Raw genomic sequence first — 18606 nt, 5'->3', positions numbered from 1 at the left:
TGTAGACCAGGCTGGCCTCGAACTCAGAAATCTGCCTGCCTCTGCCTCCCTAGTGCTGGGATTAAAGGCGTGAGCCACCACGCCCGGCGCCATTGTGATATTGCTAAAGCTCTTATTAGAGAACTTTAGTTTTATATGGATAGATCATTTTGAAAGATTTTCACTATACTGATCTTTCACTGAGGAATGTTTGGTTGGGATAGAGTTCATCCTTTAAAATACCAACTTAACTATATTAACTATCTCACAATTTCATATGTATATAATATAACTTTGATCATATTTCCCCCATTAGCCTTTTTTATCCCCTTCTGCCTCTTGCCAAACTCCTTTCCACTATCTCTCCCTTCTACTTTACTGCCTTTATGTGTATCTTTAATTAGGCTTACCATGCATGAATATGGATTAGAAGTTGCTTACTTGAGCAAGGATAATTTATCAGTGGCTACACTGCTAAGTAATATGATTCCCCCTCCTCCAGCAACCATTAACTGTCTGTGTCTCTTCAGGCAGGAATGGGGCCTTATGTGCCCTTCTCCCATGCATGATGGAATGTTGTAGGACCCAGTCTTGTGCCAGGTCACCATTGCTGATATGAGTTAATGTTGTCTTGCCATAGCATAACAAGAAGACAGCTTCTCACTGCTCTCCTTCCTATCCTCTAGCTCTTTTAACTATGTTCTCATATGTTTCTTGAGTCTTGGAAAGGGGTGCTGTAGATGCCTGACTTAGGGCTGAGTATTCAACAGTTATTTATTCTCAGCACTTTGACCAGTTAATACATCTCTATCAACTCTTGCCTACTTCAGAAAGACTCAAAGAAGTTATATGTTAATGTGCATGTTGAGGATCAAACTTGGGCAGGCACTGTAACCTCTTGGTGTGTCTCTAGCTCAATGTGTTTACAGAACTAAAATGTGAACCTCAAACTTGATACCCTTCAGCCCCAGCCCCTCATTGTTGGGATTACAAGTGTATTCCACCAGGTCTGACTTAAACTTATTTTTTGTTTGTTTTTGTTTATGGGATACTCTTTTTTATTGTTACTATTTTGTATTTTTTAAAAAATGTATTGTTGGACCAGGCCTGATGATGCAGGCCTTTGATCCAGTACTCAGGAGGTAGAGGCAGATCTCTTGAGTTTGTTTGAGGCCAGCCTGCCTGATCTATAGAGTTAGTTCCAGGGCAGCTAGACAGCCAGGACTGTTATATAGGGAAACTCAAAAAATGAAAAAAAAAAAAAAAACAAAAAAAAACCTTACTGATCAAGTTTTTATTATGTTTGTGTGTCGTGTATAGGGGTAGACATGTGCATGTGGACATCAAAGGCTAGCAGTCAGGAGTTGGTTTTCAAAGCAAGTGCCTTTACCTGCCAAACTATCTCACCTGTTGTCATGCTTTTTAAAAGGTTTTATATTTTTCTTTGCAGAAGTTGTAGCTTATTTCTCTTATCTCACCTCTGTGGCTTCTGTTTAGTTATACAAATCTGATCTCCTCTGTCAAAAAAAAGGAAAATGAGCTAGCACATATTCCACTTATGCCACATTTAAATCAACTACTATAAATAAAGCTAATGAGGAGTACTCATGGTATTGAATATTTTTTAGTGGATAAGATCACTCAAAAAAAAATACTAACAGTGTCTAAGGAAGATCATAATAGTAATTTTTTTTCCTTACAGAACTCACTGTTGCCAGCAGTTCATATATACACCACAGACTTTCCCTTGAGATAGGGTTTATCTGTTTAGCTCTGGGCTGTCCTGGAACTCACTCAGTAAATCCACCTGTGTCTGCCCCCTGAGTGCTGGAATTAAAGACATGGCCACTATGCCTGGCTATTACACAGATTCTATAAACTTGTCAGAATTTGAGTCAGACTAGCATAAAATTTGAAAACTTGGCTCGATATGGTTGTATACACCTTTATCCAAAATACTCAGTGGCAGTGATAGTTGAATCTCTGTGAGTTTGAGGCCAGCTATATCTTTGTAGTAGGTTCCAGGGTAACCTGGATAACATAGTAAGTTCTCATTTCAAAAACAAAAAAACCTTAACATTTGTCGGGACTTGTTAGTCTAGTGTTCAGTGTTCATGGTACAGATTGAGATGTAGAATTATTATGACTTACAAACTGAAGTTTCAGTGAGCATCAAATGACATACCAGCCACTATTGGTACATACCAACTGGAATAAATCATTAGGAAGATGCATAGGAAGGAATTTGCTACATTCTAGGTTAATACTTGTCTTGGTAAAATACTGTTACTTTATTTAGAAAAGAAAAACAACTTTATATGTATATTTAGCCAACAAATACAGTGATGTGGTATGTCTGTCTCACTTGCATGTTTGGTATCCTTGGCATCAGATTCCATGGAAATTGGAGTTTCAGATGGTTGTGAACTGCAGTGTTGGTACTGGGTTGTTGGAACCTGAATCCTTCAGAAGATTTACTGATATTTTTTTTGCTTGTTTGATTGGTTTTGTTCAAGACAGGGTTTCTCTGTGTAGTCATGGCTGTTCTGGAACTCACTCGGTAGACCAGCTGGCCTCGAACTCATAAATCCGCCTGCCTCTGCCTCCCAAGTGCTAGGATTAAAGGTGTGCACCACCACTGCCCGGCTAACTGATACTCTTAACCCGCTGAGCCACCTGTCCAGCCCCTGCTGAATTACTTACAAGATCAAAATGTGATACTGTTTTTTTAATATATATATAAATTTTATTTGACTTTTGAAGTGATAGTGTTTGGATTGAACTCAGGCTTTCATACTTGTGTGTATTCTACTATTGAGAGCCTTGTACCATAACCCCCCAGCCCCCAGCCCTAGATTTAACCTTTTTTGTTTGTTTGTTTTTTCGAGACAGGGTTTCTCTGTGTAGCCCTGGCTGTCCGGGAACTCACTCTGTAAACCAGGCTGGCCTCGAACTCAGAAATCCGCCTTAACTTTATTTTTAACTCAAGTCTTTATTTTGTCAAGATGTGCATAAGATTAATCATTTTAACATATGTATAAGAGAGAAATAACTGTTTTCCTTCTAAATTTATGGGTTTCATAAAATATGCTAGAGAACAAAAGCTACTTACTCAGTTTGCATCTACTAGTAACATTCAGAAACCTTCAGTTTTAAGTTTTGCTTAATTTGATAAAGAATGTAGCCCAATGTAGTGCCTCGGGCATTTATTCCCAGCACTGAGGAGGCAGAAGCAGTCAGATCTCTGAGTTAGAGGCCAACCTGGACTACATAATAAGTTCCAGGCCAGCTATCGTGAAGTAATGAGACCTTGTCTCAAAACAAACAAAAAAGAATTTCAACTGTAATGTGTTAATGAATTTAGAGAGTTTTTTTTTTTTTTTTTTTTCTAGTTTAGGGAAGGTGCTTGATAAGGAGCAGTCCCTAGGTTCTTAGACTACTGTACCTGAGCTACTGAGCTGAATAGAACTTAGAAGTCATCTCTGCATGTATTAGCCAGGTAGTGTGGCGATCATCTGTTATCTCAGCTTTTGGTGCTAAGGTGGAGGGATTGGAAATTTGAGTGTAGCCTGCCCCATGGTCCCCTACCTCTCACCTCATAAAACAAAAATACTTCACTCTTGATATCACTAAGTGTAAGAGTTGAGTTTATCTGTACTCTGCATATAAACAGAAGTAAACTAATACATATTTGTTTCTGTTTTTTGTATGTTTGCTTGTTTGAGACAGAATTTCTCTGTGTTGCCCTGGCTGTGCTAGAAGTCACTCTAGACCATGCTGGCCTTGAACTTAACAGAGATCTACCTCACCCTGCCTCCTGAGTGCTGGAGTTAAAGGCATGGATTACATTGTCTGGCTCAAAAAAAAAATTTTTTTTTTTTTTTTTGGTTTTTCGAGACAGGGGGTCTCTGTATAGCCCTGGCTGTCCTGGAACTCACTTTGTAGACCAGGCTGGCCTTGAACTCAGAAATCCGCCTGCCTCTGCCTCCCAAGTGCTGGGATCAAAGGCGTGCGTCACCACACCAGGCTCAAAATTTCTTAACTGTGGGTCCTGAGAAAATAATTGTACTAGTTTTCATCCTTAGTGAACTAATTGTAGTTCATATTGATCAAACATGAGTGTTCTACCTTTCTTTAGCATTCCTGGGAGATGGTTGGGAAGAAGAAAGGAGTCTCAGGACAGAAGGATGGTGGACAAACTGAATCTAATGAAGAAGGAAAAGAAAATCGAGACCGGGACAGAGACTATAGTCGGCGACGTGGTGGGCCACCAAGACGGGGGAGAGGTGCCAGCCGTGGACGAGAGTGTATGCATGGGGCTTTATCAAAACCAGCTGTGGGTTAGTAATGGACTTCAGGGATGTGTCGGGATCCTGCTAGGCAGGCCCCTGTAACCGTTATTATCACCTATTTGCATTTCTTGCCATCATCTGTTAAGACCTTGACATCTTTTACATGTAGCCGTTCCTACAGTAGTCACTTATGCGGCAGTCATGTAGTTATTTGTAAAGTTACATGACTGAGTTCTGTGATGTCTGGTCACTATCCCGAGTGACCTTCATGTTCCATCCTACCAGGTCATGTTCTCTTAGTTTTGTCTCCCTGACACTGAGTTCAATATAATGTATATGTTTGTATGTATCCTAACAGATCATGTTCTGTCTGTGTGTGTTTTATATTTCAGTTCGGGGCCAGGAAAATGGATTGGATGGCACTAAGAGTGGAGGGCCTTCTGGAAGAGGCACAGACAGAGGCAGAAGAGGCCGTGGCCGTGGCAGAGGTGACAGTGTTGAGGGGAAGTGGCATATAGGCATGAGATAGTTATTTACCTTAGTAAGGTTGACAAGCAAATAAACACTAGAATATATATATTTTTGTTAGGTAGAATAGGAAAGAAGGGAGATGACAACCCTAGTCTTTTTGTTGATGTAGTACACTTGCTTGAACAGCAGTGTGTGTGAATGCCTGTGCATGTGTTTATGTGTGTGTCGAGGAGACAGATACCAACATCAGGTGGCAGTGCTCCCTAAACACTTTTTATTTTCTAGTTTTTCATTTTTAAACTTAAATTTTTATTACATAGTTTTTAAACTTTTTACTCAAGGAAGATTATATTTTCATGGTGATGAACAATGAATTCATGAGTTCTCAGTTCCTTTTTTCCCTTCACTGTTTTCTCTTACTCATTTCCCTGACTGATCAAAGTTTCAGGGATGTGTAAAGGTTTTTTGCATATTTGTTTTCTGGTTTTTTTTGTCTTTGTTTTTTGTTTTTTTTTTGCTTTTTTATATTGTTGCACATGTGTGTAAGCACTCTACCATTAAGTATAAACCTAGAGCCCAGTAGAGCACATTGGATCTGCACTTAGAACCGCAGATAGCAGGATGTGGTAGCACCTGGCTTTAATCCCAGCACATGAGAGGCAGAGGCAAATGGATCTCTCAGTTTGAGGCCGGCTTGATCTACAGAGTGAGTTCCAGGATACAATACAAAACAGACAAAAACAAAACAAAAAAGAATCACAGACTTAAGAACCACTCTGTAGGTTCTGGTACCAAATCCAGGGTTTCTTTCTTTCTTTTTTTTTTTTTTTTCCTTTTTTGGTTTTTCAGACAGGGTTTCTCTGTATAGCCCTGGCTGTCCTGGAGCTCACTCTGTTGACCAAGCTGGCCTCGAACTCAGAAATCCGCCTGTCTCTGCACCCCCGAGTGCTGGGATTAAAGATGTGTGCCACCACTGCCTGGCTAAATCCAGGGTTTTTACAAGAGCAGGAAGCACTCTTAACTATGGAGCCACCTCTAGCCCCTCATTTATATATATATATTTTTTTTGTTAAAAGCGACATTGTGATAGACCTCTTTATTCATAAATCTTGTAATTGTTTCTTTTGGATAATTTTTTAGAAATGGACTTACAATGCACAGGGTTTTAAGACTTTTTTTCTTGTTCCAATAGTGATGCTAAGGAATGGTAGGCAAATGTTTGTTACTGGATGGATCAAGGTCCATCTGCCTACGTTAGGAGACATAAAAACCTTTAATTACATTTTTACTGATTTTGTGGACATAATATGTGTGACACAGGTGAATGGCAGTGAACCTCTCTTTTCCACTATGTGGGTCCTGGGAATTGAATTCACATCATTAGATTTGGCAGCAAGTACCTGTACCCCATCGAGCCATATCACAAGCCCTGGTTTTAAGACTTAATTTTTCTTTTTTCTTTTTTTTTAAAGATTTATTTATTGTATTACATGTAAGCACACTGTAGCTGTCTTTAGACACCAGAAGAGGGCGTCAGATCTCATTATGGGATGGTGTGAGCTACCATGTGGTTGCTGGGATTTGAACTCAAGACCTTTGGAAGAGCATTCAGTGTTCTTAACCGTTGAGCCATCTCTCCAGCCCCATGACTTAGGTCTTACTAAGCAGTTCTGGCTATGTAGGCCAGGCTAGTGTGGAACTCACAGACATCTACCTGCCACTGCTTCCTGAATGCTAGGATCGAAGATATTTCAACAAAGTGGTCTTTGTTGGTAATGGTAAAAAAAAAAAAATTATAAACCATAAATTCTGGACACATTTCAAAAATGTCGTACCAAAGAAATACGGAGACATATTACTCGTAAGGAAAGAAAAGTTAAAAATCTGAAATAAGGGGCTGGTGAGATGGCTCGGTGGGTAAGAGCACCCGACTGCTCTTCCAAAGGTCCAGAGTTCAACTCCCAGCAACCACATGGTGGCTCACAACCATCCGAAACGAGATCTGGCGCCCTCTTCTGGACTGTCTGAGGACAGCTACAGTGTACTTACATATAATAAATAAATAAATCTTTAAAAAAAAAAAGAAAAATCTGAAATAAAAAGCCACCCAGCTTTTTATCAGTAAGATAACCACCAGAAATGCTACCTGTAAAAAGTTTAAAAAAAAAAAACAAAAACCCTGAGGTTCAGCCATTAAATAGTACTTCCTGTTCTTGCAGAGGGCCTGCTTTCTGTTCCCAGCATCCCCACAATGTCTCACAACCATCAGTAACCCCAGTTCAAAGATGTTTGCTTTGACCTCCTCAAGTACCTCCTGCACACATGCGATGCCCGTATGTGTGTGTGTGTATGTATGTATACACATACATACACTTAGAAGTGTGCAGCTTTAATCATAGCTCTCAGGAGGTAGAGGCATGTGGATTTCTGTGGGTTTTGATACCCAGCATTGAGGGGAAAGTCTGCAGTGTTTCTTTAAAACAAAATATCACAAGAGAAAAAGTACCAAATGTTCAAAAGTTTTGAGTAAATTCACATTCATGGATAAACATGATAGTATCCCTTGTTAGTCAGATTTTGGCCAAAAAAAAAAAAAAAATCTAAAATGCTTTGTACTGAGCAGTAAGAATGCTGAAGATAAGAGTAGTCTACAGCTTACTAAGAGGCTTTCCTCTCTGGCCACATCAGATAGGTTTCACAATTGCTTCTCTAGGATCTTGAATGTAGGTGTCACTCACATCTGGCTATTTTGTCTTAATAACATCAGTTATGTTCTCTCTTAATGAGATACTGAGCAAAAAATCCTTTTGGTTCAATATTAATTTCAAAACTTGTAAACTGGTATACTTTTGTCACATATTTGCTCTTGGCAGTTTTGGCTTTAGTAACTTTTTGTGGAATGGTCTTATTTTAATTGTCCCATCTTTTGCTTTTCTTTCCTTACTATTCCTTGATTTTAGCCAATTCTTTGTATTTTAAGTGAATTTTCTATAAGTTAGTAGATTTATTTGGGAAGTTGTTCTCCACCTACTTTTAGCAACATAAGGCATACATTTATTCACAGTACTTTTTTGGTAGTGGATAGACTCCATGGCTGAGGACTTGAATTAGGTAATTAGCATTTAACTTGGTAGTGATTCTCATCTCTCTTGTACATTCAGGCCCATTGGTTTTAGAATTGTCAGTAACAATTTCATAAACCCAGTCAAAGTGATGCATTGAATTCATCTGGCTGGAACAGTTCACGAATCTTATCTGACCCCTGTAGGTTTTGTTTTTGTTTTTTTTGTTTTTTTGTTTTTTGTTTTTTTTTGTCTTTTTAAACACCCTTGTAGGTTTTTGTTTTTGTTTTTGTTTTGTTTTGTTTTTTTGAGACAAATTCTCATTGGCCTGGAAATACACCAGTGGGCTGTTTGGCTTGCCCAGGGATCTATCAAGTAGAGGGGTTTTTTTGTTTTGTTTTGTTTTAAAGATTTATTTATTTATTTATTTATTACAGGTAAGTAGATCGTAGGTGCCTTCAGACATTCCAGAAGAGGGAGTCAGATCTCATTACGGATGGTTGTGAACCACCATGTGGTTGCTGGGATTTGAACTCTTTGGAAGAGCAGTCAGTGCTCTTAAACGCTGAGCCATCTCTCCAGCCCAAGTTGAGGTTTTTATGCTAAGATGTCAAGCACTTTACCTGCACTATCTCCCTCCCCTTTGGCAGTTTAAGCAGCAGATAAACAGCTGTTGGCAGTAATGATTGTTTCATGTTAGGTTAATTGGTATGCTCCATAGTACTGGAAGAAATAAACACTTAGCTATTCCAAAGATATCTTGCCTGGGTAGGTTTTCAGTATCAGCTTCTAAAATATTTCTGTTTTTCTGCAGGTAGTTCTGGTAGGCGAGGAGGAAGGTTTTCTGCTCAAGGAATGGGGTAAGTTTCATTGATGTTTTAAATTTTCACTCTGAGAATGGACAAAGAGAACTTTAGCCAAAATGAGATTGAATAATTTGTAGACTTCCTTTTTTTAATTGAGCTCCACTGTTTTTACAGCCTAAGCAACTTTAAGCTTACAGTCCTCTTGCCTCAGCCTCTGAAATGATGGTATTACATGTGTGCACCATGACACCTGGCTGATTTGTAGATGAATAAAAAATGTCGGTTTGTGCTCATTTTCAGGTCTATGCATTCATCATCTCTATCATTGTGTTTAGCTTATGCTATGCCATTTCACAGTAGCTGATCTTTTTTTTTTTTTTTTTTTTTTTTTCAAGACAGGGTTTCTCTGTTTATAGCCCTGTCTTTCCTGGAACTTACTTTGTAGACCAGGCTGGCCTCGAACTCAGAAATCCGCCTGCCTCTGCCTCCCGAGTGCTGGGATTAAAGGCGTGTGCCACCACTGCCTGGCAGTAGCTGATCTTAAAAAGCCTGTGTGGTTATAGAATGAGGACTGATCTTGTTAGGAGGAAATGGTCAAGATTGTGCTTGTTTTATTTGTGTTAATGTTCTTTGTATCTGCTAATGAAGTTAGAAAATGTAAAGCTTTTATTTGTTTGTTTATTTGTTTGTTTATTTAGAACCTTTAATCCAGCTGATTATGCAGAGCCAGCCAACACTGATGATAACTATGGCAATAGCAGTGGCAATACATGGAACAACACTGGCCACTTTGAACCAGATGATGGAACAAGTGAGTGACTTTTCTTAGAATTATTTTCTTATTTTGGCATGTTGCTATGGATTGAAAAATCAGGGTCTGTGCATACTAGCCAAATATACCATTGGGATCTACTCGTTCCTGGAAATAACTTTGCATAAAGCATTTTTGTTATTTTAATATTATACATAGGTTTAAAAGCTGAACAGAGATAGAAAAGATAGTATAAGGATGAAGATTTAATGTGTATAGTATTAGTTCATCATGGGTTTATGAGCATATTTCAGTTTACCTGATCACTCTTTTATGAAGTAGCCAAGGCAAGTCACAACCCTTCCCATAGTACCACTTGTTTGGGTTTTAACATACCCGCAAGCTGGGCTGGAACTCATTTTTTTTTTTGGCTAAGCTTCCCAAGTGCTAGAATGATAGATGTATGCTTTCACACCTAACCTGAAATCAGTCCTATTTTTAGGAAATTTTATTTATTTTGTTGTTGTTGTTGAGACTAGACTTGTGTCCCAAGTGGGCCTTAAGCTCACTATGTAAGTGAAGATGACCTGCTTCTCTTGTCTCCACTTGTCCAGGAATTATATACAGGAGCACACACACCACACCTGGCTTTAATATAGGGTTTATAATCACTGTCTTAATGATAAAGCTGAAGGTTGAAAGAGATTATGAATTTACTAGTATTTGAGTTCAGAACTATTTGACTCTAAAACTTTATTCTCTTTCCATTAGCCCATATGGCGGCTTCTAGTGCTACGTGTGTTTCCTAGCATTCTATATTAGGGGACTTTCAGCTTTGAGTATAATAAACTGAGTAAGATACTAGTCAAGATTAACAGAACCCAGAGTCAGAGTCAACAAGCACTATTTGATTTATTTTCTAAATACCAAAATAGGAATGTTGTTGAATGAAGTATTTTGAGACAGGATTTCTTGGTGTAGCTCTGGCTATTCTGGAACTTACTTTGTGTAGACCAAGCTGACCTTGAGAGCCTCTTGAGGTTAAAGGTGTGATCCACCACCACTTAGGTGGGAAGTCCTTTTTTTCTTCCGTTTTCTTTTTTTTTTAATATATCCCAGTATATAATAATATGATATATCCCAGAAGAGACTCACTGAACTTCTAGCTTTCCATTGAATAGTCTTTTTGGTGTTTGTCACTTGGTAGAGTGTTTATAGGTTTTGAAAAAAAACACTTTTGTAGATATGTTTAGGCTTAGGGGTTACACCAAGGTTAAAAGATAATGTGTTGTTTTAATAAGAGCATCCCTAGAATTTAGAGTATATTGTTTTTTGTTTTTGTTTTTTTAATTTTTTTCACAGTGCTGGGGATTGAATCAGGACATTATGCATGCTAAGCAAGAACTCTGTCATCCTTGCTTGGTACCTAGAATGCCTTCTTTTTTGTGATATCAAACTTTTGCTGTTTGAATTAGTATATGCGAGCTTGTGGGTTTTTCATTTTACAAAGAGGTCTGGGTTTAACAGAAGTCTAAAATTTTAGACTTGTTGACATGTTACTTCAAATTTTACTATATTTATCCACACACATATGGTAAAATGTGTTGGGTAATTTGCTTGCATGTATGTCTATATACAACATGCATGCTTTGCCTGTGGAGGCCAGAAAAGGATATTAGATCCCTTACAACTGCAGATTGGATAGTTATTGACTGCTGGGTGAATACTAGAAATTGAATCCTTGTCCTCTGATCCACTTTTTTAAATTTTTAGTTTTTCTTGTGGGTGGACACAGAACCTGAGGTACTGAAAAAAAATGTGGGCATCTAAATAGATTCCCTTAATCATTTGACTGTGAAGTGGTTTTAATATATTGTTAGGCTTTATTTCTTTCTTGTTTTGTAGAAGCAGTGGTAATAGTTTAAATATTTAAAAAAAAATAACTGATTTTTTTTTTCACCTATAGTGTATTAGATATTTAGCTTTTTAATCTTTGGAAGAAAAAACAATGGAAAATAAGGGATTGGCTTTAGTTTAGAATAAAAAACTTGGGTGTATGTGTATGTGGGTGTGTCATTCCCAGTCCTTATCCTTGGATGTCTTTTTGTTGTTGTTGTTGTTGTTGGGGTAGGCGGGGAATGTGGTGGCAGGGACTGGGTTTCTTTGTGTAATCCTAGCTCACTCTGTAGACCAGGCTAGCTTCAGGCTTATAGATCTGCCTGCCTCTTCCTTTCTAGTGCTGGGAAAGGCGTGTACCACCACCATCCAGCCCCTAACCCCCATTCTCCCAAGCTGTCTTTAAGAATCTGATTGGGAAATCAAGGACTGTTGTAATGATTAGAACAGAACAGATTTTACAAGTTTGGAGTCACAAATCAATGATGTGTGGCTGGAAAGAAATGATAGATGATGCCACTGTCATCTTCCTGTGTGAAAGGATTGGTGATAGCTTCACATGTTCCTGTTGTCATCTCATGATGTGACATACCTTTATGCATGATCTCTTTTATGTTTTCATAGAGCAAACTTCAAATTCCTTTTTTAATTTAAGAAGTAATTCAAATCTACCCTTAAAATATCCACAGGTACAATGGGAATTATGTATTGGGGGCAGATGTTCTCATTCACAAGCAAAATTTCACTGGTTGTTTTTTCTTTTCTTTTCTTTTTTGTTTCAGGACTTGATTTCATTGGGGTTGAGGGGTCAAATTATCCCCGAAAATTTGAGACTGCTCCTGGTATGATACATCCAGGTGCCTAATTGCCCCGGATATTTTTACAGATTTTTATGAATTGAAATATCTGTGGATATGTGGATTTTTCTGTCTTTCTGCTTTTTTTTTCTTTCTACCTTTTTCTATAATCTTCTGTGTCCACTTTTACCTCCCCAAAATGTATTCATTTAGTAAATATTTGGCATTTACATTGACTGAGCTTTGTGCTGTGGGAATGTAAACCCTAAGTTTTGTAGAACATTTCATTTTACTGTTGCTAGTTTCCTTAGTCATGACTGGACTTCCAGTATAGGAAAGCATCAAGCACAAGTGTACATATTAAGTTACCAGCGTACAGAAAGAAAATTCTTGCACAAAGAACCTAGGTTAGGTAACTATTTAGTCCATTCTAACTCCAGGTTTAATATATAAGTGCTAACTCATTTGGACTTCATTTATTGCAGATGAGGCAGATTTCAGTGAGAAGAAAGGAAAGAACTGTAAGAGTAAGAGGATATGATTTGTGACTTGTATTTCCCTGTAGCAAATAATTTCTATTAGCAAAAAAAAAAATTTTTTTTGTTTGTTTTTTAAAGATTGATTTATTTTATGTATATGAGTACACTGTCACTATTCAGACACATCAGAAGAGGGCATCAAATCCCATTACAGATGGTTGTGGGCCACCATGTGGTTGCTGGGAATTGAATTCAGGACCTCTGGAAGAGCAGTCAGTGCTCTTAACTGCTGAGCCATCTCTAGAGCCCTGTTTTGAAATTTTTAAGTGGTTTTGTAGTTTTTAGATTTTTGTTTTGTTTTGTTTTGTTTTGTTTTTGCCTTTTTCTCTTTAATGACAGGATCTTACTATGTAGACCACCAGGTTGGCCTCAAAAAGTCTGTGCTCAGACAGGCATGCTTATATCTGTCTGCATGTGTAGATGTGTGCATCTTAATCTCGGAGATCAATATCTTTATTAATCTGTTGCAACCTTCCTGTTCTTTGAATGCACCTGAAGCTCATCAATTCAAATAGGTTAGCTGGCCAGCAAGCCCCAGTAATCCTCCTGTTCTGCTTTCCTGGTGCTAGCATTAGACTCATGCCTCTGTGCTTTGTTTTGTTTTTATGATGCTGAGAGTCAAATCCAGGGTTTCGTGCACTCTAAAGCAAGCGTGCTCCCACTGAACCAAATGCCCAACCTATGCCTAATTTCTAAGTTGATGTTGGCATTTGAACTCAGGTTCTCATGCACGCAAAAAAGTCTTTACCTACTAAACCATCTTTCCTTGCCCCATGTTCTTGTGTCACCTTTGAAGTATCGGAAGGAGGCATACTCAATCATTTGTTAACTTCCTTATTTTTACTTTAAGATTTTTATTTTTATTGAGACAGAATCTCACTTTGCATCCTTGACAGGCCTGGAATTTGCTGTCAAGACCAAGTTGTCCTGGAGGAGATTCTCCTGAGTTTTTAGATCGAAAGGATTTGTCACTATGCTTAGCAACCACTTGTCGATTCTTGAGAAAACTTCAAGAGTGATTCATATATTATGAGTTCTAGTGTTTTAAAAAAGGGGAAAGTTCTAGTTTCTGGTAGAGACAAATTCTTATATTAGTGTTCTGGTAGAAGAGAAGAATTCTATTTCTCAAAAATGTTTTTATGAGACATTTTCTTTCTGAGATGTGTATGTGAGACAAAAAATTGTGAGGAAGGGGAAAAGGGGAATGTTAGAATTGACAAGTCTTTTGCTGTCCAAGCATGAGGACTAGAGTTTAGATTCTCACCACTTACAAGCCACACGGATGTAGAGGCCTATCTATAACCCAGAACTTGGGAGGAGATGGGATCCTCTGTGTAAGCTGGTAAGCTGGCAGCTAAACTATCCAAACAAGATCAGCTTTAGGTTGAGCCAGAGACCCCGCCTCAGTAAAACAAAGGGGCACAGAAAATATTTGAAATCAACCTCTAGTTTCCACCTACTTCTTGAACACATACCATCACAAACACAACATTGTGTCTACACATATGAACATACATACATACATACATACATACCACACACACAGAGGGGGCTGGGGGAGAGCGTGAGAGAGAACAAACGAGCAACAAAGATGCCCAGGTAAATATATAGAAGTGGGCTGATTGTATTTAGAATTTTTAGCTCAAAAGAAGGGGAAAATGATTTCCTTCATGGTCTGTGCAAAACCTTTGGCAGGTCAGATTCTATATTCTCTATAAGTGCTATTGTACATACTTCATTTTAATTTGGCTTTGTATCTCCCAAAAGAGCAAGTCTGTGCAGCATTCCCTATATAGTTAACTGGTTTAAACCAGTAAGACTTATAAACCTGACTTGTGCTGATCTTGGGGGGGGGGGGGGTCCATTTCTAATAACAGAGAGGTCCTTTTGTCTGTTTTCTTTGTTCAGCTTCCCCACCTACTTATTCTCCTTTCATTAAACATGTGCCAAGTTTTTGTAGTTTTCTACTACTGGTGTTGTTTCTCTTCATATTATCTTGAGTTTGGTTTTGTTTATACAAAATAAATAGATGTTACTTGCATGTTCTGTTTTAAATTAGTTGCTACCATCTCATTAAATGACTGCTAAGACAAAGCTGAGGTTTTTAAAGATACTGCATGGCATGGTAAATATGGTGGGGAAGAGGGTAGGAAAGGATCTTACATGGATATATGTGTTTATACATATGTCCTTTTATGTATCTCATCCACTCCTGTTACAGCTCTGTAATCCAATTGACTATGAAATCATAATCTTATTAAAAACTATACCTTGGTGTTTCTAAAGAGTTTTTCCCTATCTCTGAAGTCAACAAATTCTTTGTTTGCTAAGTTCTAATAATCATACTATTGCTTGTCAAAATGTTAATGCAGTATTGTTGTCTGAACATGTTTTTTGACACTTAAATTTATTTTACCTTTTTTTCCCCTCCTAGGTGCATGGAGGACTGCAACAGAAGAGTGGGGAACTGAAGATTGGAATGAAGATGTAGGTATTCTTGGGCTAGTCCTTACCTAATGTATTCTATCCCTAAGTTGTGTTTAGGGATAGAAAATGGATATATTTCTGCCTTTCAAAATCACTGCTAAGATTCTGACCTAAAACTTTTACATCCAAAATAGTGTTCTGAACCAGAACATTTCACATATGTTATATGAAGGAGACTGGGCATGGACAGGACTCTGTGGAACCACACTATGGAAAGGGCAAGTGCAGGTGTGTAAGTCCAATACCTGATTGTCAGATTGACCCAGGAAGATAGACTGGTTGGGTAGGGTACCAACAATGAAATTAGGACTGGGAAGAAGCTAAATGGTAGAACACTTGTCTAGTATGTGTGAGAATCTTGCATTCAAATCCTATCACTGCAGAAAAATTGTTTTTAGTTAAGCATATAGTAGGTTGTGCATTGAATCACAGCTGCTAATGTCATATAGCTGTACTTGGAGCTGTTGCATTATTTGGTGTTAAGTCCTATAATGGATTGGCAGTGGATAGTTATGGTACCTAAGCCTTGAGTTTAAAATCCAGTTGTTTGTGAAACTTCTAAATACCCAGTGCCCAAATCTGTAATTGAAATGACTATCCAATTAGATATCTGCTACCTTGACTCTACTTGGAAAACTTAGAGATGGTTGGTTTATAAAGAATTTTCTTGAATATTATCTGAGTAAAAAGAATTTTAATTGGTCACAGTGAAATTTTTGCTGTGAATTCTGGTTTTCAGTGATCATGGATAAACTTATTTTAATATTTAAAATTTGCTTTTCTTTATATATAGGTAGGTAAGGTAGCTTTGTCAGATTGTTTTGGTTGTCAGTCTTAGGTATCAAAACATTCCATACACGAGCATCAGAGGGTTATTATGATTTTCTTTAATCGCTAAGCTGAACTGCTTTGTGAATATGAACAAGTTTTACCATCTGAAATTTGGTTTATGTTAGTAAGGAATATATTTGGGGTACTATGGGTTTTCTGTTTATTACCAAAGAGATTTTGGTCAAGAAGTGAGGAAAACAAACCTAATTCAACTTCTTTATTTAGGAAGAAGAGTTATCCCCTGTAATTGGTTACATAATTAGATGCCTTACATGTATAATGTAGTCAGTATGAATACAAAATTTATATATAGCTGAAATTCCTGAAAAGACATTATTTGGCCAGCGCTTGGACCTGAACTGCTCAATAGCCAGTTAAATTAACATTTTTTCTTTCTTCATCTTGGTCATGCTTTTCCTTTCATTGGGGGAGAGAAAATGGTGGAAGATAAATGTCCTTTGGGTAGAGGTAGGAGTTGGGATTTATAACGAGAAAATGAAAAGGTGTTTCCTCAATATATGTAACTAGCACAGAAATAGCCTTCCTGTGAGTTCAGTCTGTATATGATATGACTCTATTGTGTTTTATTGTGTTCCTTGATTCTATTCCTTACTTGGATAAAACAATTAAGCAGACTTGAGATCAACCCATTTAGTATTTCTCAGGGTAGTTTTTTGGGTTTTTTTTGTTGTTGCTGTTGTTTTTTGGTGGCTTTTTGTTTTGTTTTCCTAGACTTTCCTTCTTTTTTGGTATTGAATTTATTTACCTTACCTGTGGCAAATTTCCCACACCAGGGGTAACTGATTCCTTTCTTTACAGCTTTCTGAGACCAAGATCTTTACCGCCTCTAATGTGTCTTCAGTGCCTCTGCCTGCGGAGAATGTGACAATCACTGCTGGTCAGAGGCAAGTGTGTTGTAAAATGAGTGTACCTTTTTTAAAGCTTTATTTATTTTTTTTAAATATTATTTTACATATATGATACACTGTCACTATCTTCAGACACACTAGAAGAGGGCATCAGATCTCATTACAGATGGTTGTGAGCCACCATATGGTTGCTGGGAATTGAACTCATGACCTCTGAGTGCTTTTATCTGTTGAGCCATCTTTCCAGTCCTTATTTTTGAGTATTTAATAGATGTTGAGCTAATGTAGGCAGAATTTGCTAAACCATCAGTCGTTAGTATTTTATTTAATGGCTTGTTCTCTCTTGGACATGGGTGGACCTGGGGAAAGCTGAGTATTTTCTTTCTCCCTCTTGATTTTAGTCATTATACCTTGGGTCACTACTTTAGCATAAACTCAGGTGTTACTGAAAGTTATTGTGAGTAATGGAGCATAGTATTTTGAATTTCTTTTTCTCTTTTTGATGAGATGCTGGGGGTGATTTTATATACTTGTAAATGCTAGGCTTATACTATACCTTTGAGCTACACATCAACCCCATAATTTGTTTGTATCACAGATAAACTTTTAAGTTTAGAGAAATACTTCTAAAACCTCTGTTCTAAATCCATTTGAGGGTGCTAGTAATCATATATATGGTGTTTTGTTTTTTGAAACAGAATTTTGCTCTTTAGGCCATGTTGTCCTTAAGCTTTGAAGTAGTGTTCTTGCATTAGCCCTGAGTTCACTGGTGTTTGCACCACCATGCTCAGCTGAGTTATGGTCTCGTATTTTAGAAATTAGTAAGTATTATGTATTAAAATCATAGCTAAACAGTTTTAAATTATTTATTAGAATTTGATATTCAGAGTAGAGTGTCAAGTGTGATGCACAACTTTAGTCTTAGTAATTGGAGAGAAAGGCAGGTGGATCTCTGTTCGAAGCTAGTTAGAGCTACATAGTGAAACCTTACCTCAAAAAAATTTCTGAGTATGTTATGGCCCATGGTTATTATAATTCAAGTACTTGGGAGGCTGAGGCAAGATAAACATAAATATAAGGCAAGTCTTGGCTACATAGTCAGACTCTGTATTAGATAGACAGCCCCCTCCCTAAAAAAAAAAAACCCAAAACCCTACAAACCCTTGAAGATTTAGTATTTCATTAAATCAGTGCTATCTTTAAATGAAATGTTTAACTATTTTGTCAGTTTGACACTCAGTTACTTTGATTAATGGAGCATATTAGGACTTTACAAGACGATAGCATAACCTTCATGTTGATTTAACCATGATCTTAGTCTGCAGGGTATGTTAGAATGCTCATTCATAAAGATCCTTTTCTTTCCCAAACTAGAATTGACCTTGCTGTTCTGTTGGGGAAGACACCATCTTCAATGGAGAATGATTCATCTAATCTGGATCCATCTCAGGCTCCTTCCCTGGCTCAGCCTCTGGTGTTTAGTAATTCGAAGCAGAATGCCATATCACAGCCTGCTTCAGGGAGTACATTTTCTCACCATAGCATGGTAAATATGAAACAAACCATTACACTAACCCCAGAAACACATACACAGGACCATTCCTTTTTCAGTGATTGTAAGATAAAGCCTCACTGTGTGTAGGCTAGTCCTCTGAGAGTACAAACATGAGCATCATTCCCAGCTGCTCTGTAGTGACAAGTTTGTAGTTTCGTAAGAATGTTTTTGTTTAGAGGCAGGCGGATTTCTGAGTTCGAGGCCAGCCTGGTCTACAAAGTGAGTTCCAGGACAGCCAGGGCTACACAGAGAAACCCTGTCTCGAAAAACC

At 37.8% G+C, this 18606-nt stretch overlaps 1 protein-coding gene across 31 annotated transcripts in view; it reads left to right on the top strand.

The window, feature by feature from the left end:
* Nucleotides 1-18606, top strand: part of Ubap2l (ubiquitin associated protein 2 like) — a 57975-nt gene that overhangs the window by 11454 nt on the left and 27915 nt on the right. For 9 of the 31 annotated variants that reach the window (XM_021157414.2, XM_021157404.2, XM_021157393.2 and 6 more), the window contains exons 5-12: nt 4118-4319; nt 4664-4759; nt 8619-8664; nt 9309-9421; nt 12040-12114; nt 15028-15080; nt 16731-16816; nt 18155-18326. In XM_021157414.2, the coding sequence (XP_021013073.1) occupies nt 4118-4319; nt 4664-4759; nt 8619-8664; nt 9309-9421; nt 12040-12114; nt 15028-15080; nt 16731-16816; nt 18155-18326 (843 nt within the window). The remainder of the gene's footprint in view (nt 1-4117; nt 4320-4663; nt 4760-8618; nt 8665-9308; nt 9422-12039; nt 12115-15027; nt 15081-16730; nt 16817-18154; nt 18327-18606) is intronic. The other 22 variants (XM_021157418.2, XM_021157419.1, XM_021157415.2 and 19 more) reach the window with 5 other exon arrangements.

The sequence above is a fragment of the Mus caroli genome, chromosome 3 (assembly GCF_900094665.2).
Source record: "Mus caroli chromosome 3, CAROLI_EIJ_v1.1, whole genome shotgun sequence".
In the NCBI taxonomy this organism is placed as follows: Eukaryota; Metazoa; Chordata; class Mammalia; order Rodentia; family Muridae; genus Mus; species Mus caroli.
This window is presented reverse-complemented; position numbering and strand designations above follow the sequence as displayed.